Below are 25,964 nucleotides of genomic sequence, written 5' to 3' on the forward strand. Positions count from 1 at the left end.
GCAGCTAGTTTTTATTAGCATTGCTGTTTGGATTGAGTTTGAAGATCATGACTTATGGCACAAATTGCGTATGTGCCTAGACTAATGGCTTTGTTTTTGCTTAAGAAGGTCTGAAGGCTGAACATAAAACCTATAAACATAACCTTCTCATGAGAGCCAAGTACTAAAAAAAAATCATTTAACTTTTTATAAAGTATATATTTTTCTGCTCCTGTTCTTTTATGTGTTTGTTACTGTGTTTTAGAGTCATTCTGTCAAACTGCCTGGAAATTTTGGCTTTTAATGAGTGTTCTGCCAACTGCCTATTTTGGATTGCTAGATGTTTGCATTAAGCTGTTAGCTCTTTAATTTCTGTAATTTAGTCTAATATAATTCTATTATTTACATGATTTGGTTGATCTTTAAAAGAACCCTAGACTGTCATCAACTTTAAAACATGACTCCGAATATCGAGCTCTGTGATTTTGTAGAAGACCTGACACAATAAAAACGCGGTCCAAGCTTAAATAACACCGTAACATTTTGTATCTAAACGACTGTACAACAGAAGTAAGAAGCTAATATATTTTTTTGTAAATATAATCTTCTTTGAAATTTTTCTTACACACCTTTTAATCTTACTGTTCAAAAAATAATAAATAAAGCCGATGTTCTCTAAACCACAATAAATCAGATCATTACTACCTCTACATTAAAGCACTTTGAAAAGATTAGCTTGCTTTTAACAGCATGAGTGTCCCTCGGAAAATAAAACAATTCATAAATGTAGCCAAATGCAAAGTGGTCAAAACATTCTATCTATGCAATAATTAAGAACATTATAAAAATGCACTTATTCCATATACCGAAATGTTTGTTTCTGCCTTACTAATGAAGCTTAATGAACCTAATGTTTTAACATGCAGTCTGTTAGAAAGCTTTCATTGGCTCTCCTTGGCTAATTAGTATCGACACAGCAAACAGGCCCTATCGGTATCAGACCATTAGTCTGGCTGTATATACAGTGTAAACATATCTTTATTATCTGGCCTCGTGACAAGCCATCTGCTGAAGAAACAATGGAGTGATTTAGCAGATGTTAGCATTGAACGATAAAAGCATCCATTTAGTAGAATCTTGCAGCTATAGGGCAGACTATACAGGGTTATGTGGTACAGAGTGGGCACACAGTTCCTATCTATAATTTGTAGTCAAAGTTGCAGCAAAATGATAAAACCATGCTATTGTGGATTTATAATTGTAGTCTCGTTTAGAAATGCAAGTAGTAATTAACTTGAAATCGGCATTATACGCCAGAATTTACATTCCTGCTGGGTTTGAAATGCTGTTTTAATAGCAGTTTGTTTTCCCTACATGAAATTACCTAAGGGTCTTTTGTGTTGTTTCATTGTAGATGCTATTAACGTCCTAACAGAGATGAAAGAGAAGGACGTTCCGATCTCTGATAGAGCGGTTGCATCTTTTTTCCGCCTTCTTAATGCCGCTGCCATGCGAGGTGAAGTTGAAACAGTGAATCGGTTACACGAGACCATTGTGAACCTGGGGTTGGCAGAAACCGCTGCCCTTTATTCCCCTCTGATTACAGTTCACCTTGAAAAGTAAGCTATGTTTGAGCTAGAGGAAACAAGTTACGATAAAATATTTATTTGTTGTGTGACCTGTGTGTGCTGTGTGCAGTGGTTACACATTGGTGTGTGAAAGTGCTTTTGTATGTAAACTTGCACATGCTTACCATTCATACTTTGAGCGATCTCAGAGTATTGTGAATGAATAATCTGTTTGTAAGGTGCTTTTTGTCAGTTACATGTCACCTGATGGTATCGTTGTGGGAACAACAGGTATGTTTTATGGACGCACCAGAGGTGAAGTGGCTGTATTTTGAAATATGCTTGCAAATAAGATGGTTCTGAAGCCTGTTTGACAGGATGGCTATTCAGAGCATGCTAAGTACACTCAGCTCTTGTGGTTAAGTATGTGTTTTTCCCATCAAAACTATTATTTTGCTGAGCCATACAATTGATCTCAGGTGAGCCGAAGGGGTGTGTTTGGACATTGAAATATTTCCAATTCACACAATTATTCAGATAATTTGATATTACTGCCTATAGACTATGTTGCTGAATTTAAATTCGAGGAAAGTACTGACTGATATCTCTACTGTGATTTTCCCATATATACTATTAACGCCTTTTACCACAGAAAGGGAAGTTTGTGCACTCATTCTGGAAGGAAGTATCTGTAATTCCATGAGCGCTGTTCCTATGCATAACCTTTTTGATGAGGCAGGATGTTTAAATTAATATATATATGAACTATGTAACAATTTCTAACTGAAATTGAACCAAGGATTCCTTTTTGCTTTCCTACTGTATGCACAGTCTTTTTTTTTTTTTAGCATGTCATTTATGTACTTGTTGGATTTTAATCTTTTACAGCTACAGTGACTGATAAGTTTATTGCAGTTTGTTTCATATATGTATTAGATGTTCTTGGCTTAATATTATATTTGATATTAATATAATGCCTATAGAATACCATGAAATATTCACTTTTTTCATATTTAAGTCAACCTCAAAGATGGGTTCATAAAGTCTTCATAATGTTTTCTGTATCCACAAATTCGTGTCATAAAGGTGGAACTCTTGGTGGATGCATGCATGTTCTCTTGTAAAAATAGTATTTTAGAGAACTAGTCCTCTAGTTAGGAGTGTACAGAGTACACCTTTGCAGTCAGCAGCACTGCCTTGGTTATATCACAAGACGAGGCAGATGTTTATGAAGGTAATTTAACTGCAATCATATGTAACTAATGTGTTGGAAAAATATCTTTGCTTTACAGTGCACAGCAAGAGTGGTTGCATATTACATAATTGCTTTATGCACACTGACATGTGGTAGTACTGGGTTCTGTTCACTGGAAGTGGTATGGTGATGTGATGTGATCATGTGTGGATGCAAAGAGGAACGGGCAAGAATGCTGCTATTTTATCTCGATTCCCAGATTTCCACATTCTTTTGTATTATAAACATTTGGTAAAACTTCTTTTAAAACTTCGTTTGCTCTTTATAAAGAGACTTGATGAGACTAGACTCTCTTTTAAAAAAGAAAGCAATTCCTTCCTGTGGAGCTGTAAGACTACAAGTCATCAGTACTCAGCTGTATAACTTAATATATTTCATTATATATAAATACAGTACAAAGAATGCTAATTTCCAATGTTTTTCTCTGCCTTCTTACAAGAGGAAAGACTTGCTTCCTCTTCGATGTTAGACTGAACAGAAGGGGCAAGCTTTTTCCACATAGTTTGGTTTGAAAGAATGACTGCATTTCACTGATTTTTATTGTGGAGATCTTGAGAGTTTTTGAAAGTTGAGTGACTGAAATAAGCATTAGTCATTTCTTTTAGCAGTAGTGCTTACTATTTGCCATCCTGCAGTTCAAGTATCATTACTGAAATGCTGTCATTTAGCTGCAGATCATCAGCATGGCTCTGAAATTAGCCGTGAAATGTTTTTTTTAATGTTCCACAGCAGCATTTGAGCTAGTGTTCTGTGTTCTTAAATTAATTCAAACTTTTTAATTGCTTGTAAAGGAATCTGGTTTGCTTTTGAAGATCTCGACAATTTTGAGTTTAAAATGTTTTCATCTAACCCTCTTCTCTGTGCCCACTCATGAATATTCTGCAATTCTTGTTAAGTCCTAGTGCTTACAAGTGAGACTTTGTAGTGGAACGTGGAAAAGAAAAAAACAGAATTGTTGATTATTGCCTGCTCTTGTGCTATACAGTACTTCGATAATACCTATTTACAGCAGGAGAAATTAACAGATACAATAAGTACATGTAATTCTTTTTCTTCCAAGAAAGCTGCACAAGCTAATTTTCATAAAACAAAAAATAGGAGTTTCGAACTTTAAGACAGGAACCACATCAAGTTTCTTATTACCATGACTTTATTAGTGCTCCCCCTGTAAAATATTAGCTCTGAGAAAGGAAATAAACAAGAACATCCTCAGGTATGAAATTTACACGTTTTACTGTTTCAGAAGTGCTTTTAGGAGAGGGAAGAAAATCTGAAGGAAACCACTGAAAACATAGACTGCATGAAAAAAAAAATTCTGTAGTTTTAAGTCACTGAGCACAAGTGGTGAATAGCTGTATTTTTAGAGATCAAAAGGCTATAGCTCATTTGTATTTCTTTAAAAATGATTGGTGCATTTTAATACAGCATTGTCCATTAAAGTATTGTGTGCTGGGTTGTGATTAATTTCATATAAAGCCATATTTAGTTTCTTATGTAGCAGATGGCGTGCATCCAGTGCCTTGACAATTTTTCTTCTTGTTTTCACAGAGTTAAATTCACCTGATTTTGTTTGAGGTGATGCTTTGGCACGTACAAGTTACTTGACTTTTAAATTTACTGTTAAAAATAGACATCTTTTTAAATTAGGTGGTATTTTTTGGCAAAAGCATCTCTGATAGGGACAGTTTTTCAGATTTTCAGCGGCTTTATTTTAGATATTTGCATTAAAACTCCGTAGGTGTTGCAATGAAATTAAGGATGTTTGGCTCTCTTACTCCATTATTGCAATTAGGAATTTAGCATCATCAGTGCCAAAGGACAAAAGTGTCTCATTTGCCCTATGGGGACAGGACAGTGATAAGATGATTTTTCGTCAAGGATCATTGGGTCGTAATTAAGTTACATTCATGGCTATTGCTTTTTGAAGGATGATTGGTAAATGACAGGCTTCATGTGCTCGGTACGGACAGTGTTCGCTGGGGTTTTTTCTCCCTCTGTCAGAAAATCCTGTTGAGTCTGATAATGTAAATGTGGCATTTTATTCTGAACAAAAGAGCAGGGAAATGAGCTATCTTGTCTAATCATTCAGTTGTTTAACACCGACTTCCAGTTTAGACTCAATTGGCTGGAAAGCACTTGACATGTGAAGTTAGTGCTGTTCGGAACGCATGTTTGAGTAAATTTTAAAGTAAGTGACAGCTAAATTGTACCTAGGGAAATTACAAAGCCTTCAACACAGTTAATTTTTTGGGGAGGATTAGTTGTAATTGCAACACCAGTCTCCTTGAAGATTCCTTAGTATAGCAAATGAACAGAAAAACATTTAGCTCTTTCAAGAGCCCGTTCTCTTTTAACAGAATAATTTTTGTAAAGCTGATTGTACCTTGCTGAATTGACTTCCCTCTACACTAACATCTGCTTCAGATTTGTAGAGAGGGATTTGTTTTACCCGTCTACCCTCCACCCCCACCCCAGAGAGTCCCTTTTTTCTTTCTACCTCTCTAGTGGTTTCAGGTTTGAGAGCTTTTCAATCAGTAAACCCCTTAGGTAAATTGCCACTTCACTAAAGCTTTATGCATAATGTTGCAGCACTTCATTCCAATTAAAATCAATATTTGGAGTCTTAGTTTTATCAGGCAGACTCTCTGGTTGGGAAAGTTGTTTATTACAAGTAAAAGGGTTAGCTTTAGTGCTGCCTTCTTGAAGCAAGAGGGGAGTGGCTTGCTGAAATTGAAGGGGGCTGTTATAGCCAGGCATGGTGTTTAGCCAGTCTTCTGCAAACGCTGAGACATCTGACTAGTTCTGTCTCCTTAGCTTTCAGCAAGTAAAACTGCCCATGCAAATGTTTTTGGAGGTTTGCACCCCTGGTATCTTGGACTTCATAGGCATCCCAAACAGAAAACACGAATCCAGAAATTTCTGTGATCTTAACTCTAACTCCAGTTTAGTTGAAAGGTAATGCTGAACTGGGACTCCTGGAGGGTTACTTAAGGGGCAAGCATAATAAAGTCATGACTGAGGCTTCTCCTGTCATTTGAAAATAATAGTATAGCTTTGGTTTTAAGGGAACGTGTTTCGACACGGGGGGGGGAAACATACAAAGCCTTAAGTGTAATGGATATTAGCCTTGAACAAATACTGTCTGTGAGCTACTGAAAAAAAAAACAACTGTAGAATCTGGCCAACAGAAAATGAGGCACGGAGCATATCTGTTAACGTTATAAATAGGAATTTTGTGCAAACTGCCCCTGAAAGTCAGCTTTTCCTACGTGGCTAAGAGTATATGGCTTTATTTCTTTTGTGACTTGATCCATATTAATTAAATAGTAATTTTGGACCAGGCTTTTAATCTAGTTGTGTAGTAAGTAATCCTTTGGCGAGATAAAAGGGTATTTGACATGCATAAGTTTGTACAGAAAGACTGCCAAAAATTTTCAAACGCACAGCTGTTTATTTGCTTAAAACCCTGGTGCCTAAACAGAGTTTTCTTAAAATGTGGAAATTCTTTTTTGTGCAGCTTTCTTTTCTTTTTTTTTTTTTTGTTTGTTAGTGAGTCATAAGAAGAAGCACACTAAAATCTTACCTGTACTTGAAGTTTGAAGCTTATAGTAGGTTTCTAATTTTCTTTCTGTTTTTCTAACAGGACTGTCTTACAAAAGTAGTTGCTGGTACATATTCAGAATTAATTGCAGTCAGTGACAATTGAGAAATAGTGCAGGTTGTTAAGTAAATCATTTTAACTCAAGTATAAGCGTAAGATTATTTTTTTAAATAGTAGTAAAAATATTTTTTGAAGAAATACATCAAAATAAGGCTGAACTTCTGTACCTCTGCTATATATTTGTTGGTTGCCAGTTTTGTTGTTGATCGGATTTGCAGATGCTGTTCACTAGAAAACTCTGGATGACCAGTTGGTTGCTTGAATGCAACAGAACAAACATGTCAGATTTTGATAGATTAAAAACAAATGCCTGGTAAATGAGCGTACAAGATACTGACCTCCTTAAATGCAGAGTTATTTGGGAACCCGTGAGCTATGAGTACCAGTAACAAGTACAATATTTCCATTTTTGTAATCTTGGTCCTTTGCTGACTTTTTTCTCTGCATATACAGTATTAATGCCTCTAGAAGCATACATTTAGAGACGAGAAAACCCTTAATGCTTCTTTTTGAATGACATTCAAATTATTTGTTCATTTATTGATAGCTTTGACCTAAAAACAGTCACTTTAATCCTTTAGGAATACAGCTAAGACAATACTATGGCTGTTTGAGCATCAATCTGAAAAGCTAGATTTATCACTGAAAACTTCAATTTGAATGTGTAAATGTTGTTGTGCCTCCTTAGAAATAGAGTCGTTTTCTGTAAAACTGTTTTTTTAAGATGTTAACTGAACTTGCATCTAAAGCAGGAGAAAAATACTGATTATATAAAGCTTTATATCTGTCTATGGTAACTACCATGGTATTTCTCTTTTATGACAGTAATCTAGCCTGCAACATCTACTTGCAGTTTTGAAATTAACCTGTAATTTAGTCTTCACCCCAAATGACAAAAATTCAAATGACTCCATGGGGTGCCAGAAGATGCACTGTAAACAGGGCTCAGTAAGGGGGATAAGGTAGAAATCCGTCATCTTAGGTGTATTTTCAGGACGCCAGTATCAGTGAGCAAAATGAATTCCGTGTTTTACTCAAAAAAAAAAAAAAAAAAATCAAAAAAGAGATGAGATAGTATGTAGTAATTCAGATAGTTCATTCTTTGAAAAAGCAAAATGTGTGCTGCACAAGAAATCTCAGTGTGAGGAGGAGACATCTGACTTAACGTGTTTTAACAGAACATCTTAATTTGTTAAGGCTGAGATGATCGATAATAAAGTTGCTTCAGGAATGCAAAATCATCATCTCAAGTCACTTTTATTATAGCCTTTGGCTGCTTCTATTAAGTGATCTTTCCTCTTACCTACTTCCACCACCCTGTATTTGATAGTCCTTTTGAAATCTAAAATGCGGTCTTATTGACTGTTTGTACTTACTAAATTTTGTGTGTGTCATCTTGGTTTGACTCATTTAATTTTGAATTTCTTCCTTCAAAGAGTAACTTACATGTTGTTTACCACTGTTTCAGTGGTGGTCTTCTTTTTTTTTTTTTTTATTGGTTTGTAATTCTTTGAAAAAGGGTCTGCAGCATCTGACTTTGCTCTGTTAGTTGCACAGTTCAGGATCTGAAAGGTTACATTTGTTGGTTACTTTTTACAGTTCCAAGTCTGTATGGTTTTTATGGCTTTTCAATTACTTATTATGATTAGCTCTACTTCTGAAAGCATTAATATTGTATACACAGCAGAAAAAAAGTCACCAATGGACTGAGATAACAAAAGTGGAAATATTGTACTTGTTACTGGTATTTACTGCTGAAAGGCTTGTGACTAAGTCTGCATTTAAGGAGGTCAGTATCTTATGCACTAATTTACTAGTACCATGACTCTGTGTCATGGATAGGTCAGCACAGAGTACATTTTGGTACCTCAATATATTGTTAAATTCAGTGCAAAAAAAGTACACTTTTATTACAGAAAATATGCATTGGTTTCTGACCTTTATATAGAATGGGTAAATGCTAACCCTGCAATTGTAATGGAAGAAAAGGAATGGAAATAAACCTGGTGATTTATAGCTAGTCTGTAAAGGTATGAAACAAGCATAAAGCAATCTAAAGAGCTTTGTTTAACTAGGTTGACCCTGAGGATTTCTACTGAAATAAAAATGCTGTGGAAAAATTTTAAAGAGCTTAAAAATCGAAAATGTCTAAACAGAGATGTTTGCAGATATTGTATTCTGCACAATATTACATACTAACAAGAAAAATGGAACTCTGGAATATAAACAAATTTCTGTGGAATTGGTATTTTGTCACAGTAACATACGACAGAATTTAAGAATTTTAATTCAAAAATTTAAGTGTATCTAATGATGATGTAGAGCATTTAAACCTTTGTTTAATTTGTAATGAACAGTTATCGTGAACTCAAAAATTACACAGCAAGGACCTTTGAGCCTAAAACTGTAATTCTGTTTTTATTTATGTGTCTATCAAGAATACATGATATTTGCTTGTAGAAAAACTTTATCCGTTATTTGAAAACATCTGGAATATTGGGGGTGGTGGGGAATAAAATACTCTTCTGTATTATAGATCTGTACATAAATTGTCCTTGAAATTTTCAAGACCAAAGTGGATTCGTAATAGTCTACTCCTGCTCAGTTTTGCTATTTACTTATTTTTATTCTTTCTTTTTTTTTTTTTTTTTCCTTGAGGGATGACATGCCTGCTGCTCTGGAAGCTTTAATGGGCTGTTATAAGAAGCACGGGAAAATTCTTCAGCTTCATAACATCTACTGTAGACTCATAGAGAAAGGAGATGCTGATCTTCTGCAAAAAGGTTGGTTGTACGTAGTCAAGTACTGTCTGGTTATATGGAGTGCTTTCTGGAGGTTTTTCTTCCATGATAATTTATAGCATTTATGTCATCGGGAAGAACAAAATTTCATACCTTTGTGTTACTTTAAAGCATTTAAATGATGCCTAATGATTGAAAAATTGATATTGATTTTAAATGGAGAAGAATTCTATTGTTCGGGTAATACAGCAACAAGTTTTCAAAGATTAGTGTTAATACTTGTTCTAGATATATATATCACTTCTAAAAAACAACTTTTCCACACATATGTTTCTGAAATAGTTGTGTAGTTAAGAAGACTTAAATTCACACTTGGCATAAGCCAAGGATGCCAGCATACAGTCTGTTTTGTTGAATGTAATTCAAAATGTAGTGCAGCTCAACAGAAAAACAGTTTAAGCATGCTTAGCCACAAAGCTACAGCAGATTGTGCAATATGTTGTGATCGTGCCATACGCTTCAAAACATATTTGATATATATGTGTATGTATACATTAATGTACGGAATTTTGTGATGCTTGGAAAATAGAAAATATTAGTATTAAGAAAATTCAACATGTATATTAAAATGCTTGAATTCATTTAGTAAATCATTTTTGTTTTCTTTAGTTTCAGATTTTATAAGCAGAGAGTATGGTGACATGATGGCTCTCTATGATCTCTTCTTTGCCTTCTTGCAAACAGGAAAATACAAAGAGGCTAGGAAGGTCATTGAGGTAGGATTTTAACTATAGTACTCTATTCATGCAGCCATTTAGACTCTTAATTAGAAACATTTAAAGTTTTTAACCTTTAATTAGACTTGTTCTGATTCACGTTAATAGAATTCAATCCTAATAATGAAAAAAAAAGCCTCGACCAGCTTTATTTTGTATAATTACAGTTCAGAAGAGAGACAGTCTTGTTATATATTGAAATTGTTTCCTCACGTTTTCAAATTTGCTGTTATATATCAAAATGATATTTGCATATTAAATATCGGATTGTGGAACAATTAAATTAAACTGGCATTCCTGGGTGTAAAGTTGCTAATCCTCTTTCCGAAGGAATTCTTTGTTCTTAAAAGCACTGGAATTTAATTTGCTGCAGACCATGCTCAGATTTATTTGTAATGCTTGTCTACAAGTTAATCAGCCAAACAAGAGCTGTCTGCTACTGTTTGGCATTTAATTTAGCATTTCTTCTCTCTCTCTCTCTCTGTCTCTCTCTCTCTCTCTCTCTCTGTCTCTTTCTCTCTCTCTCTCTCTCTTGTTCTCTCTTTCAGGGTAGTAAGCAGCTTATAGGAAGTGGTAGGTGACAAACTTGGTCTATTTAGGATTAGTATATTTTATCTAGACTTGATTGAAATTGTGCTTACTGAAATTGATAAGTCAAAGGGGCAGCTGCAGAGTCTGCCCAGATTGTGATTATTTTTCTTCTTAACACAGTTGTATGTTGTTAAAATTCTGCATAAGTTTACAAGTTAATGTGTAGGAGGGGAGGGATCTTGCAGAAAAAGTGATACTCAGTCCTTATCATTTTTGTATTATGTACGTAACTGTAACCTATTTTTTCTGTTTTTTTTTTCTCCTTCCTAAGATAAAACTTGCTTTTTTTTTTTCTAGTTCTGTTAAAATATTTGAGATACCAGTTATCCTTACTTGAATTACTATCCAATAGAAATCGTTCTTTTAAAAAATCTGTTAACTGAAGGTCTGCTCTGTGATAGAACAATACTTCTCCTGCTTTAAGGAGGACAGAAGTGCTGAGCATCCTTTGAAAACAAATATTTTTGCTCAGAGATGGTCTTTTGGAGCTTAATCTAATAATACAGAAGAACTGAAATATCAGTATCTAACAAGACAGTGAGGAGTTCAGTTCTTTTGATAGGGATTTAAGTATATAGGATGTACAAATCTCAGAACTGGAAGTAAGAGTTTCTTAGACTTCTGTATTTAATTTCTCAACACTTCTATTGATGGCTACAGTTCAGCATTTGTGAATTGGATAGTAAGCAAATGAACAAATTATTATCAAATCAGAATAATTTAATAATTATTTTGAAATTATTATTTGAAAATGTTGTTTTAATAGGTGCCAATTTTATCTCTGCACATGTTCAGTATTTGGTGTTGTCAAGTGTCAGTAACCACAGACAGACATAAGTGTGAATCTGAGTACCTGGTATGTGGAGATGAAATGGAACTTCTCCTGTCTCTTTAGGCTCTTTAGAGTAGGATTTCCTGCTCTTACCTAGCTTCCACGAAGTATGAATTTCATCTTTGTATATGTTGTTGAGGGAAAAAAAAAAAAAAAAGGTTTAAATTTTTTAGGAATACAGAAATTTAGCTATGCATGTGATTTACCAGTGAATCAAGGGGCACAAAATCAATCACTGTATCAGGTGTTATTTTTAGGTATTTTGATGTAAGAATAATTTAGGTATTTTCCAAGACTACTTTTCTTCAAGGGCAAAAAAAATCTTAATTCATATCTTGCTGGGGAAGAAAATAGTTTTAGTCCATCAACGAGTTACTGTTTGCTTTTTTTGTTTTGTTGTGAAGTTGAAGCCATGCTGTGTATAATGTGGAAGATGGAGTACTGGCTGTATGTATATCATTTTCTCCAGCAGTGTTTTTTGCAGCTAAATTTCTTCTCTTGCTAGCCATCTCAGATAGTTTTTCTATTTTCATTTCCTGTTGAAGAAACATTCAGTAAAGGTTGATCAAATTCGGGGTCACTTGTTCTTTAGAGAAGTAGTTGCATGTTAGACATCTGTTGCCTGTCAGTGTACACTTCATCATGTACTGCTGATTATAGTGATCAATTCATTTTAGTGGTATCATTTGTTATTGTAGTATCTGAAGAATTAATAATGAGTATCTAAAAAGGTATGAATGAAAACGGGGAAAAAAAAAATCTATAGGCGCTAAGGAAATGAAAACTCCGGAGGTTATGGTCTTATAAATGGGGTTCTTTTTATTGGAGACCACTGCCTCAGCTTTCTCTTGTTACTTTTAGAAATCAGAGATCTGTTGGATGCTCCTGTGAAAGTGACAACTGCTGCTTTGAAAAAATTGCAACTCAAAACCCTAGGAAAAGAAAATAACTTTTAAATCTCAATCTCTGGTAAAATACAGCTGAATGACAGTAGTGGAAAAAGAAGGGGAAGATTTGGGTGTGGTTCTTTAATAAAATAAAAAAAAAAGTGTGGGGGGGGTCAGTTGTTTATGTACATAATCTGGTAACAAAAATGTGCATGCAGAGAGATATATATATATATATATATATATAAGCTCATGTTAAGGGATGTTGCCATAGCAAGAAAGCTCAAAGCTCTGGGGCACAGCTCCTTGTTGGTAGGGCAGGAAGACTAAGTAGAGAATGATAGCATAAAAGACAACTAAAGAATAATCAGTGTGAGCAAAGAATGTGCCTGACTAATACCAGACCAAGTAAATTGCAGCGCATAGTTTGGTGCTGTGGTTCTCTCTTTGAGGCAATAAAAGAGAAGACTTGAGGCAGAAGGGCCAATACCACTAGGTTCTGAGGCTTCATAGCGTGGTTGATAAGCTAACAGTTTGCAGTGTTGCTGGACTCTGATTAAGGTTTTGAAGTCTATTCTCATCTGTTTTGTGGCAGGTAGCTAGACAGAAAGCCTCTCTCAGAGATCAGACCTTCAAATGAGGTAGCTTCAGTTTCTCTGCAAAGGGAAGGTGTGCTTTGTTTTAGCCGTGTCTGGTGATTACAGAGTGCTGGTAGAAGGATGTACTGGGAGATGCTCTTTTACCTCAAGCTGGGAAGTTCTACTGTTGGGTTCATCACAGCGTGATTTAGTCTTCAGTTCTGAAGTATGCATCATCTGATGTGTCAGATTTTGTCATGAGTCCTTCAGAAGTGATCATAATCAAAACAGACCTTGGTACCCCTCTCTTCTTGTCCCTTACCATGAAGTCACCTACTAGCTTGCTGAGGGGCATCATCATCAATTACACCATTGTAGCCTTAGTTCTTCCCTTACTTGTAAAGGCCGTTTAGTTGCCTTTTTGACTTTGATTTTTTCTCTTTTTTTTCTCATAAAAGAGAGATAGTTAAGTAAGTAATTTTTTACTTTTAATACATGATACTTAAAGACTAAAAGAAACAGATGAATTTTCCAGTAAAAGGGATTCAGACACAATTACCTTCTAGAACAGTTTGGTTTTTTTTTAATTGTCTTCGAAAATGTCTCATTTCGATAATATCTAATCGAATTTTCTCATGGAGGGTCATCTTCATACATGTTGTTCCATTGTTTCATGTAGTAGAACTGAGAGTCTGGAAGAGTTGCATGGCCTGGTATTCTTTAAGTGCGGTATTTAAGTGGCAAGAGTATTTTCTAGAGCCTACTCCCCAGAATCCCTTTCAATCCATAGCTGCTTACCTCTTTTAAGAACTGGAAAAAATGAATTCCCTTATTTTTACTCAGTTGTCAGCTGCCACTGTTGCTGTTTTATTAAACTTGATCTAGCTGATGGTTGAGAGCTGGACTGATGTGAGGGTCATCCAGGAGAGAGGTGAGATGAAAAGGGAAGTTTACATCACCTTCAAGGAACCTGCTTCCTTCCCCCCACCCCCTTCACCCTGTTATTTTCCTTGCATGGTACATGGAGACTTAAAAATTAATTAGCTAAACAGTTATAGTTGTTCTTTGTCACTTGGGATCAATTTTAGCTGTTCAGTCATCTCTCAAGTTTTGCAGTAAGATCTGTAGTTCACCTGTGTGATGGTTGAGTGTTTCTAGACTTGCACTTTTTCCTTCATTTATTATACATGCTGAATGCTATTATCAAAATAGTCTCTGAATCTGTGTGTGAAGTCATGCCCATGGTCTAGACTACCCACTTGGTTCTTTGTGGTAGACTTGCAAGACTTGTACATGGGTAAGCACTGTAACAGTCCTGCAGCAGAGCTCCAAGGAAGCTGTTCTTTAAATCTGCTTTGCAAAAGCAGGCTTAGTTCATGACACTTAAGAAGTAAAAATGAACATTTTACACCTATGGCTGATATATGCAAAGTTTTAAACCATTTTCCAGTTGAAATCAGACTCAGGTTTACAGGTCAATTTTTGTTACTGTTAAGTAACGAAATAGAAGGCAAAATAACTATCTCAGGTTTATGTATCAAGTCTGTCTTTAAAACAAACAAACAAAAACTAAAACCTACCACAACCAAAAACAATAAAAACCACCACCACCACCAATGTAAATTATTATCAGAATCTAAGAGGAAGAATTCAAAAGAATAAAGCACATTAATTAAAGCATTAATGAGTGTTAATCTTAAATTATTAATGATTTTTTCATTGCTTGAAATGGAAGAGTCAATCAATTCCTCTTTACTCTTTAAGTAAATATTAATCTTTTGTGATGAAATGGTTAAAGCAATTTGATCTGATCTTATACACCTCATAAAAATGTAAATATAGTGGTAGCTAGTACTTGGAATGGCAGTATGTTGCAAACATAAACCAAAACATCAGTAGGCTTTTACACTGAAAGTGACACAGGCAGCATTGCTAACAGCATCTGTGTTAAGGTATGTTAATATGGTAAAACACTATACATGAATGCACCCGAAGCTTCACACTATCATGACTGGCAATATTTTTCTAAAATTTCCTTTCCTTGTCTTTTTCAGATATTCCTGTCTATTGTTTTAGATAGTTCTTCCATTAAAGGAGACACTTCAAAAAGTATATAAAAGTATCTTGGAGCTGTTTTTCATTTTCTGTTGATTCTCCCATGAATCAAACATCCTAGTATCTTCTATGTAAAAATGTCAGCATCGTTATACACAACTTTTTAGATTATTTTTTTCAAGAGCACCTGACTGTTCTTAATGACTTACCTGTATGCTGTTATCTAATGACTTGTATGGTTTTGTTTTCATTAAGGTGAGCAAAAATGGTTCATAAACTAATTTTTGATAAACATATAGATATTACCTCTTTTGTGGAATAATTAAAAAATTATATATATATATATATATATATAAAATTTATAAATATATATATATACAGAGTACTCTTAAATCTTCTTTCATTTTTCTTTGCTTGTACAAGTCCAGTGGAAAATGTTGTTCAGAATACTGGCATTCCTACTGCTTCAGTGTAGTTAAGAAATGTTCATTTCCTAAGGGAAATAACCTATAAACTTGTTTTCTTCTTTTTCTAGATCTTCCTGGGAAATAACATGCATATTAGTGTGTACTTAATACTAGTTTTCTGCTAGTACTGCTCTGTAATGATAAAATGTATTTTCCTACACTGCATTCCTTTGGACAGCAAAATACTTTTTTTTTTTTTTTTTTTTTAATATGATACCTTTGAAATGGGTATCAGATCATTGGCATTTTTAGGTATTTATAGCCTCTTTCAATAAGTTGGTAGAGATGTTTTAATTTTTTTCTTGACAAATAATTCTTGAAGTCATTCTAAATTAGTGCACTAGCTCATGCGATTTAAAATAGTTCTTTTAATAAAACAGTAAAAGCTCTTGTTTCTGCTCTGTAGTTCTACTGCAAATGAAGGCTGAGAGGATTACTGTATTTAGGAGATAGGGAAAGATCACAGAACCGTATGGCAGAATTTTTAATAGAAAACGAACCTGCACAAGTTTGCTATCAGAAGAGGGAACTCCCTTGAAAATGTCAATACAGAGTGTATGGCTTCCGAACTCTTTTTACTAAATTTTGTGTGCAGTTCTCACTCACCTACCCTTATATTAAATATATCATGTATACTTAATAGGTGGATGTATTACACCATCTCTTGTGTATCAAGATGTTTATGTGAAGAACTGAAGAACAGGTATATATGAAATATCTTTAATGAAACGTAGTTACGGTACCAATAAATACAAGATAAGGTATTTGTTGCTGAAATTCAAGACCTGACAAAAGAACTATTTTAGGTGAGTTTAGTGTACAGGAATATATCTATCAACAGATGTCAAGTTAATTTAGGAGGTAAATAGATTTAAGCAAAGAATTGTGACATCCACTGTCAGCAGACCTTGAGATACCAGTTGCCATTGGATTTAATCTACCCTAAAAACAATGATAATATTTCTACTTGATATTGAGAGATTACAACCTTCTTTCATCCAGATTGCTTTTTATAAGAATCTACATCAGAAAATTGAGTCTTGCTGATTTTATGCCAGCAATAAAAACAAAAGAAGAAAACAAACAATAAATCAACAACTACTGGGAGAAGATGCTTTCTTGATTTGTCACAGCAGGATTTTTTTTAAATGTATGGTTTAATGATGGTTACATCTAGTGTCTAAATTTACCTACAAAAATGTATGTTTGGTCTGCTTATGAAAAAGAGCAGTGGTGATTAGAACAAAATTTAAATGTCTGTGAATGTGTAATGCAAATTGTGTTAGGTACTTAGAGATACGGTGGTCTGAGATGGAGTAGTTTGTAGGGGGTGTAATAGCTTTTATTAGAGTAACTGTATACAGCTGGGAGGGAGGAGAAAGGATGAAGAGCTTTTAGACACACAAGCCCTATAATTACAAGAAAAGATTATTTTTTTTCTTATTATTGAGTCCTATTAGTCTAATAAGAGCATTATTTCTACTTATGAAACTGGATTCTGATACAGCTATTACTGAAGCTGGATTTTGTACCCATGGATGTGTGCATGTGTTAATTTAAAAAAAAAAGTGCTTACTAGATCAGTGCATGCTACTCAAAAGGTCTTACTTTCTTCTAAGAAATTAATATTTAAATGAATATATCCCCAATAAATAAATTTAATTCATTGATTCTAGTGGAAAAACAAAAGCGTTGACTAACGAATAAATTCATTCCAGAGAGGTAGAAAATACTGTGTTTAGAATGTGGGATCATGGCAAGAGATGTAAATCCTTCCTTGGGTCCAGGGATTGTGTTAGAGAGAAAATAATGCTACTCTGTAATGGTGTCTGGGTTCATCATGCAGTGTAAAACCGTATTACAGTGCAAAGAAAGCAAATTTTTGGTGTTTTCAGTCTAGAACAGCGTAGAGGATGTATTTTAGAGCAGGGTCTTTGCATATTTTTGATGTCTTCTTTCAGCATGATTATTGTTGTGAAGTTGTTACTCTAATGAATTTTTGTAGCAGTACTTTACTACATAGTTTCACTTGGAAATCTCATTGATAAATGTGGGCTATTCCAACAGCATACATAGCATTAAACATACATAGCATCAGTCTCTGTTGTCAGGAGTAAGAAAAAAATTTACAACTTCAGCATTGTTTTTCTTCTGGTATTTACAGAAAATAATTTTGCATCTCAATGTCTGCCTAGCACAAAGCAGGATATATTCCTGTTTGAAGAGAAATAAATAAAATTAAGTATTTACTCAATAGGTACTAATTGTGTTGGTTAAGTCAGCAAGAACTGACAGAAGCTTTGTGGCAAATACATATTTAAGAAAAAAGTGATAATATATACACAATAGTTGGGTAGTTTTTGAAGGCATAATTTTAAGTGGGGCAACTCAAAATTTTCAAAACTACTACAACAGAATACTTAACCTAGTCATTGAACGTTGAAGTAGTCATACTGAAGGTACAGATTTAATTGTATTCAAGTTTTCACACAGTTAACCTTCCCCAAAAATTTGTGCAAGTGTGAGGATATTTTAGATTAGCTTCTCATCAAAGAAATCAGTATTATGTGTTAGGATGTATTTAGCCATGTTATTTATTTCTGGGTAAAATTGTTTACAAAGAACAAAAGCAATTACTTCTTTTGTAGAGGAAACCTGTCTTAATTAGAGCAGTTCTCAAGGTTTTCTTTTGTTTAGAAAGAATAAAGTAAATGAGGATCTCTTTCTGTACCATCACCAAAGAATTATTTATTTGAAATACAGAGGAGCTGCACTTCTTTCCAAGTGGAAGGAGCTGGTAGAAAAAATGTATTACTTTGCCTGCCATAGACGGGCCTAGCTCTAATGCTGTCCTGGTAGTAAAATAGCTTAAAGAAGAGCAGAGCTAGAGAAGTAATGTATTTTATTAGGTAGCTGATATGATTGCAATGGGAATGATGCTTTTTGATGCACAAGTTATTTCTAGATTCCTCAGTCTTTAAAGCAGCTTCTTTTATAAGCATCTGGACTATTGTGTAGAAGTTCATATGTTCAGAACCAACAATTAAATCAGATTTATTTTTAATATAAATGTTTTAATTGATGTATTTTTGCAAAACTAATGCATTGCAATTTGAAGGAGAAGGAGCATTTAAAAAGATGGAAAAAAAAAAAATTAAGATTACTTTAACCATTTCATCTATCAGTGGGACCTAGATGGCTACGAAGGGTACAAAAACTTAAAAATATTCTTTACCATTCTGATCGGACAATACACTCACTGCTTACTAAAAGTGAGGAATTTTGCTAAGAGTTTTCACATAAGGAAAGACTCAAACATAGCATACACTGTTTACACTGTAAAAATAATAAAAAAGAATCTTCAAATAAGTTGCTGTGCAAAGATATCCTAGGCTTCACTGAAGCTGCATGGAATTTGTGCGATTTCATAGGCACTTTTGTGGAATCAGGGAAAAAAATCTGCTTTTAAATCAAGAATTTCCTATCAACTGTGCTGTTTTCACTAAGGCTTATGTTAGAGAGAGCTGTTAGAAATGACATACATCGCTTCTCATAGCTGTCTGTTTAAGGCTGTCTTTCCAGAGAAGTAACGTGACTTCTTGCAAGACATTTCTTTGGCATCTAAATCTCAGTAAGTGGTTCTGGTACTGGTAACATAAGTCTATTTCGGCTGTTGATGTAACTCGTCGTGAAGCATTTTTCTTCCTTAGCAGCATTAGCTGTCTCTTATTATTACTGGATTTTTCAGCTCCAAAGAGAAGGATGAATGGATCTACCTGTCCAAAAAATACTGTCAGAAAGCACAATGTAGATAGGGTTTATACATTGTGTCTGTTTCTTTCCAGTATTCCTGGTAATAGTTGGATGGGTGATTACTGTAGAACTGTTTCTCTAAGAAAAGATAGAACATTAGGAAAAAAAAAACACAAGAGTTTAGAATAATATATAGATCATTTGAAAAGGGTAGGGTTAAGCAGAGGTAAACGTGAATGTTTAAAATCAGTGTTACTCACAGTGAATTGTAGATTGATAGAGTTCTTTAGGTTGGAAGAGACCTCTAAGATCCTCTACTCCAACTTTTAACCTAGCAAAAGTAAAGTTACACTGTGCAAGGCTAGAATAAGTTTTCAAGGAGATACCTAGGATTTGTAGCACTTGTTTTGCCAAGCATCGTGCACAGCAGTAGTTCGTGGAGGTGTGGTGTTGGAAGGTCAAGACAGTAATTTGTCTCTTTTATGTTATGAATATGCCAAATGAAAATGCTTTTGATGACTTTCAAATAGTTGTGCATTCGAAGCCAGCTGTAGCAAAAGAGAGACCATTCTGGGATGTTCTCAACACCTATGTTTTCTGAAAGTGTTCCTCTTTGAAGAGGATGTTTTCAGTCTGTCTCTACATGATTTTTTTTTGCTGTTGTTTTTTCATTATGTAAGTTTTGTCTTGAAAGAGAATAAGGTTGTTTCAGGCAAGTAGAAAAGTGAATATTTTATGCATCTCTTCTGTAAACTACTTGGCTTTTTTTTTTTTTTAAAGGTTTTCAAAAAAAGACATTATTGGTCTATTATCCGTAATAATACAGAACACAGATGTAGACAAAACTTGAATGTTTTTGTCATTCTTTAAAGGTGTGGGAAAGTGTTGAATAGAATCTTCTCTGACAGGTCAGGATTTCACCATATAACCAGTTTTCTTTCAGCTGTAATAGGTAGAAGTTAGTTCAACTAAAAATGCTAGTACAGAAAAGAATTTCTGGTGATTGGATCCCTGCAGTCACCTGTCTAAGATGACTGTTTCTAGTGGACAACTGAGATGTTTTCTGTGGTTTAGGATTGTTGCATTCACATGATCCTTGAACACTTCTTGTCAATAGTTTTTCTAAAGATGCATTAGGTTCTTTCCCATTCTGGTTAGTTTTCCTTTCTGTGTGTGAAGGCATAGAATCAGTGAAAAAAATAGTGCAGGGTTGTATGTAAAGTATTAAAAAAAAATAGTAAAAAAAAGTGATCAAAAATAGGAGATGTGACTAGTTAGGTGAGGATGTCTTAAACTGGAAAAGAAACAGTGGAACGGGGAATTATTACATATATCACTTAGGCATCTGTGAAATCAAGAGGGTAAAGGGTAATCAACTGTATGGTGTCCCCCAATACAAAATTAAGGGGGCTCCAAATGAAGCCCATAGAAGCTAGTCTGAAAACAAGTAAAAAGTGGTGGTACTTCATTTTTTTGTAGGAGGTAGTTGAGGCAACCCTTTGCCAGAAGCTGTTATGAATGATAAACCTCTCTGTGTTCCAGAGACAATCAGAGGAGTTCATGGAAGACAAATCATTTGCTATAGAAAGTCTGACCAATTAGCTGGAGAATGGAGGGACACTGAGGGGAATGTATTGCTGGGTTTTCTCTCACTTCGTGTTCTCTCATAGGCAGTGTTGGGGAGAGGATGAAAAGCTAGGTGGACCTTTGGTCTGGTGCAGTATAGCTCTTTCATGTTCCAAGAGTATTTAAAAGCTGGAAAACCCCCATATTTAGTTTATAAGCTGTATAATTTTTTTGATAGACACTCAATAGTTGTTTTGCTCTTTAAAACAGTGAATGCCTTAAAAATGGAAGGGGGAAAAAAAAAAACAACAGGAAAAAATACTAAGACTCAATACTACTTTCTGGCCATGGAAACAGACAAGGTCAAATTTAAAACAGGAATTAGGAAGAGTAATTAAAGTAACAGGTTTTTACTCCTTTTTTAATTATTATTCCTTGCTTTATTTTTATTCTGTATTTGCTCTACTGTAGAAAGTCTGATTCCTGCTAAATGCAATGCTTAAAATTCCCTAAGATGGTAAGGGATAAGCTACAAATATGGACTATCAGGCAAGCCCTGGAGATTTAGTTAATCTGACCTAGATGTTCTTTTGATGATTGAGACCTGCAGTATGTGAAAACACTTCTCAATTTCAAAATGAAACACAAGGATATCTGTTGTATAACTCAGCTGTCCTTGTAGTGACAGACACATCAATCATTGCTGAACAGGAAAGGATTTACTATAAAAAGTTTGTAGGTTTGGAGCTGTTGAGTTCATTGGCATTCGGATCAGCAATGATATTGGAAGTTGTAAGTGAATTCAGCATTTGAATTTTAACATGTCTTAAAGAGGATTAGCTACAAATGCAAGCAACATACTTTTTTTCTTTTTCATTTTCAAGAGCCTGTTGTGTAAGATGTGAATTCTTGACTTAATTTTCAGCATATTTTATATGAAACTGCATGCTGAGTCTTAAAAAAGCACTGACTGGATACCTGCAAGCATGAAAAACGGTGATAAAATCTAAATGGAAAAATCAGCAAGTACCTGGAAAGCAAAACTGTTTTTAATATACATCACTTTGGAATACTTCAGGAGTCACTGTTTTTCTATAACCCCTTGGATTGAGACTTTTTATAGTACAGATAAATACATACAGAAGATTGTTCATGTTGAGGATCTAGGGGTTAGCATCCTGTTTTTTGTTTTGTTTTTAATTATTATTTTTTTAACTTAGAATGATTGCATAAACTGTTTTGGATGATTGGCAGGATTATATGCCCCAACATTTACTTTGCAGAGCACTCAGTTTCGTGTATCTTCAGCAAATTTTTAAGTCTTTAACTGAAGTTTAGCATGCTTGCTTTTTGATGTATGCTGAGCTATTTCAGCACGATGTAGTGGTAATAATTCTGCTGTTGGAGGAGAAGACAAGGGAAGGGAAATTATTTATCTGTGTTAGAGAAGACAGAAGGTTAATTGACTTGTTCAGCAGTAATTGTTTCCACTGTTTTGGAATGGAGACTCAGTATTTGTCACAGCTTTTTGTTCAAGCTGCCTCTTACAGGCGAAATTGCATTTGAATTTTGGAAATCACACTTCAACTGCAGAGACTTCTTACAATATTAACAGCTAAAACCCTTCAAGAGTCAAAACACATGTTTCTAGGTGGGGATGAACAGACATTTCCTTGGAATCGCTTTGAGTTGTGTTAATGTAAATCTGGATACATGAAGGGAAAGTGCAGTCCTTTCTTTCTGTAAATAGTCTTTGTATTAAAATGAGAGAGTATACAGAAAGTGAATTCAAGTAGTCATGAAACAGCATGTGAGATGTGAAAGTGGTGATGGATGCTTTGCTCACAGGTTTTCTTGTATCATTTTTCTAGATGTGGTGGAGCTGAGCCACACAGTGCCTATAGCATGTTTCTTTATGAAATTTTGAATTTTCCAGTGTTTATCAAATAATTTTGCTGTTGACATTGGAGGAACTGATACAATTGTTGTGGTCTGTAGTGCTGAGTGGGTGCAATGTGATAGCGTATACTAGATGGAGTGCAAAGAGATGCAAAAAAAAATGAAGGCTTTTTGAGTATGTGTTGTGTGACTGTAGACCACTCAAAGCAACAAAGGAATGAACAAGCGATGTCTCATTTAACCTGAGAAAATGAGTAACACAAAGAACTATGGCTTATTAACTATTAAACACTGATTCTTCTGTGGACACAGTAGGTCTTTGCTCTGCTCTGGGATGGGAGTTATCTGCAGTTAGTATACCCAGCATCTTCATTAGCAGCTGGCTACAGTATGCTTAGTGCACTCTGGCTTCACGATTTTCTTAGTGAGCATATCAAGAGAGATAACAACCTAAAACTGTTGGTTTAAGATGCTAATAGCTGTAAGAAAACAGCTAATGTGAGCCAATGAAGGGCACTAATTGTCAACATTGCCATTGTGAGAAGCATGGTTTTCTAGTTGCTAATGATCATTGCACTGATGTTGAATATGAACTTTTCATTGTGAAGCCAGTTTGGAAACATTTGGTGTAACTTTTTGCCATGAGTAATAGAAATGATTACCCTGGGTAATAGTAATAATATTCCATTACTGCGGTGACAGAAATTATTTAATACTCCATTTCATCTGAAGTATGTTCTATAGTACCTGTCTTTGTCAGTGCAGACACAGCAATTTTTGATCAAAAAGGAAAATGTCTTGAATAAAATGACTGCAATTTTTAAGCCTGTCATAAATGCAGCTTAATTTGATTATTTGTGAGCTTGTAGCCTCAGACTTCAAAAAACAAAACCTATAAACTGTTATTATGAGGACATGTATTATGCCTACTTTAGCTTAGAATGTTCTGTGTGAAGTAATGTGTTTTTTCTTGTGTAAATATTATTTTGCAGACTCCTGGTTTAAGAGCCCACCCTGGAAGGTTGCAGTGGTTTGCAAAAAAGTGTATATCAAATAATCAGGTATGTGGCTTGTATGTCGTCTTCTGTAGAACTGTCGTTATGTTCCAAGAATAATTGTTTTGAAATACTTCATTGCTAGACGTTTTTTGTGTGAAGATGTGTGACAGGCTGATGAGGTGAACTTAATGCCATGTGTAAACGCTGGCATATACTTAAACAGGAATATTTTAGATGAATGTACACAGTATCTAAGTGCACATACGTAGGAAATAATTGTTTGGCTGAGATGTAATGATCTTTTTTTCTAAAGATGGAGACTTTGGAACAATTGGTAGAATTAACTCAAAATCTCTTTGAATGTGATAGAGATGAGATGTACTACCACCTCCTTCAACTCTGTGGTAAGCTAACCTGTATTCTTTTTCATTTTCAATTGGGGAGTTGTTTTGTCCTTAAAGAATTAGCCTGGATATGGTTTCTGAGGCATCTTGCAGGGGAGGAGAGTAAGAGTAGTTTTGTTTGTATGTTTGTTTGTTTTTACCTGCAGAGCTCAGCATAACAGTACCCCAGAACTTAAATAGTACACATCTTCCATTCCATCTTACTCTGTTGTGTCATAATTCAAAAATTTACTATGTATGTGTATATATATATTTATATATATATTTAAATGTTTGTAAGAAGAAAAATTGCTCACTTTTTTCTATATTTTTAGTCATTAAAGATCTGCATTCTACTTTAAATGGATCTGCCTACAGCTTCTGGAAAGGTGTGGGATTTTTTTAATCTACCAGTTCCTTACCACGTATAGCCAGACTTGTGCATCACTGATGGAATTTGACCTTTTTTTAAAATTGGAAGTTCAGTTCTATACTACAGATTTGTTAAAGAATGTATCTGTAGTTACTTTCATTTATTTTCTATATTTATCCGTCTGTGTCAGTTTTGTTATTCAGTGTATCATACTGTATTATACACAGTAAAAATGTTGGAGTCTTTAGTTCTAGTTATTTAATGTTGTGAGAAAATATTTTGCATTCTCAGGATTGGATATTGAATACCAAATAGGAAGTTAGGACAAAAAAGCATTAGAAGGATTGCTACATATTTCAGAACGATGACAGAAAACCTTATATCATGGTTATATATTAAAGAGTCATTTATTTGATATATTTGGTCTTGGGAGAACTTGCATTTAAGCTTGAAGTAACTTTAGGCTGTTTTCCCATGTATGTTTTTCATTGACTAGAACTAGCAATGTTATTATGCAAAATAAAACACTATTTATTAGAACCCCCTTTTAATAGAGCAACGAAAGAGGCTGCATCCCCATTGCATTTAATTACAAGCAGAATGTATATTTCCTCCTCCTGCCCTCCCCCAAGAGACTTCTTGTGAGCTCTGTACCCTTTTGTTTCCTGAACAGTCTCAAAAAACAACAAACTGTGGTATTACCCTGTTCTGGCTTTCCGTTTACTGGTTGACCCTCAAGTATCATGTAGGCCTAAAACAGAACCTTGCCTCAACAGGAGGGGGTCTTCCTGTTTGCTACCACCATCCTGTTCAACCTCTAGCAGTGACTAGGTGTGACAGTGTGGCTGCTAGGAAGAGAATCCGAGAAGATAGAATTCATCAAATTCTGTCATACAAAATCTTCAGTCGTCTTTGAAAAGACAAAACCAATTCCATCTACTCAAAGAAGTGGAAAACATTTGTGGGTTTCTGTCACTGTAAAAGACAAAAACCATGCACATTCCTGCTTTCAGCCATTTAAAATTATCCATCAAAGCTGCCCAGTGAACTAGTACAGTAGAGAGTTGTCACTGTGCACCAGAGCCACAACTTCAGATCTTTAAGTATTAAAAAAATGAAGCCTCTACCATCTAGTTCAAGCTGTGATCAAAAATGTTGAAAACGTGCTTGTTTATGTAGAATAAGAGAAAAAAATTACGCTTGAGAGAGCTTCAGGAGTTTTGGGTCTAGCTCTTTCTCAGAGCTGTGACAGCTTCAAAGTTAGATCGGTCTGTGGTCTTGTTAAGTAAAGTGTTGAGTGCCTCCAGGGGTGGAAATTAAACAGCCTTCATGGGCAACCTGTGCCAAGGTTTGACCATCATCATATACTCCATTACTGCAACTTTTAACCATCGCCTTTCAAACTGTGCTGTGTGCTGCTAAGGAGAGACCTGTCAATTAAGTATCTGAAAACAGCAATTAAATTCCCCCATTAGACTGCTTTTCTCCAGGTGGTACAAAACCCAGCTTCTTCAACTTCCTGTTTTATTTAATCTTCTCAAGCACCTCGTCTGTCTTGAGGTCTCAATTTGTTGCAATTGCCAGCATCTGCTTTATAGTTGT

General features: G+C 34.8%; 1 protein-coding gene across 2 annotated transcripts in view; it reads left to right on the top strand.

The window, feature by feature from the left end:
• Nucleotides 1-25,964, top strand: part of LRPPRC (leucine rich pentatricopeptide repeat containing) — a 90,648-nt gene that overhangs the window by 39,073 nt on the left and 25,611 nt on the right. For both annotated transcript variants that reach the window (XM_068676693.1, XM_068676694.1), the window contains exons 23-27: nucleotides 1,394-1,598; nucleotides 9,122-9,246; nucleotides 9,874-9,980; nucleotides 23,601-23,669; nucleotides 23,920-24,010. In XM_068676693.1, the coding sequence (XP_068532794.1) occupies nucleotides 1,394-1,598; nucleotides 9,122-9,246; nucleotides 9,874-9,980; nucleotides 23,601-23,669; nucleotides 23,920-24,010 (597 nt within the window). The remainder of the gene's footprint in view (nucleotides 1-1,393; nucleotides 1,599-9,121; nucleotides 9,247-9,873; nucleotides 9,981-23,600; nucleotides 23,670-23,919; nucleotides 24,011-25,964) is intronic.

The sequence above is a fragment of the Anas acuta genome, chromosome 3 (assembly GCF_963932015.1).
Source record: "Anas acuta chromosome 3, bAnaAcu1.1, whole genome shotgun sequence".
Taxonomy (NCBI): Eukaryota; Metazoa; Chordata; class Aves; order Anseriformes; family Anatidae; genus Anas; species Anas acuta.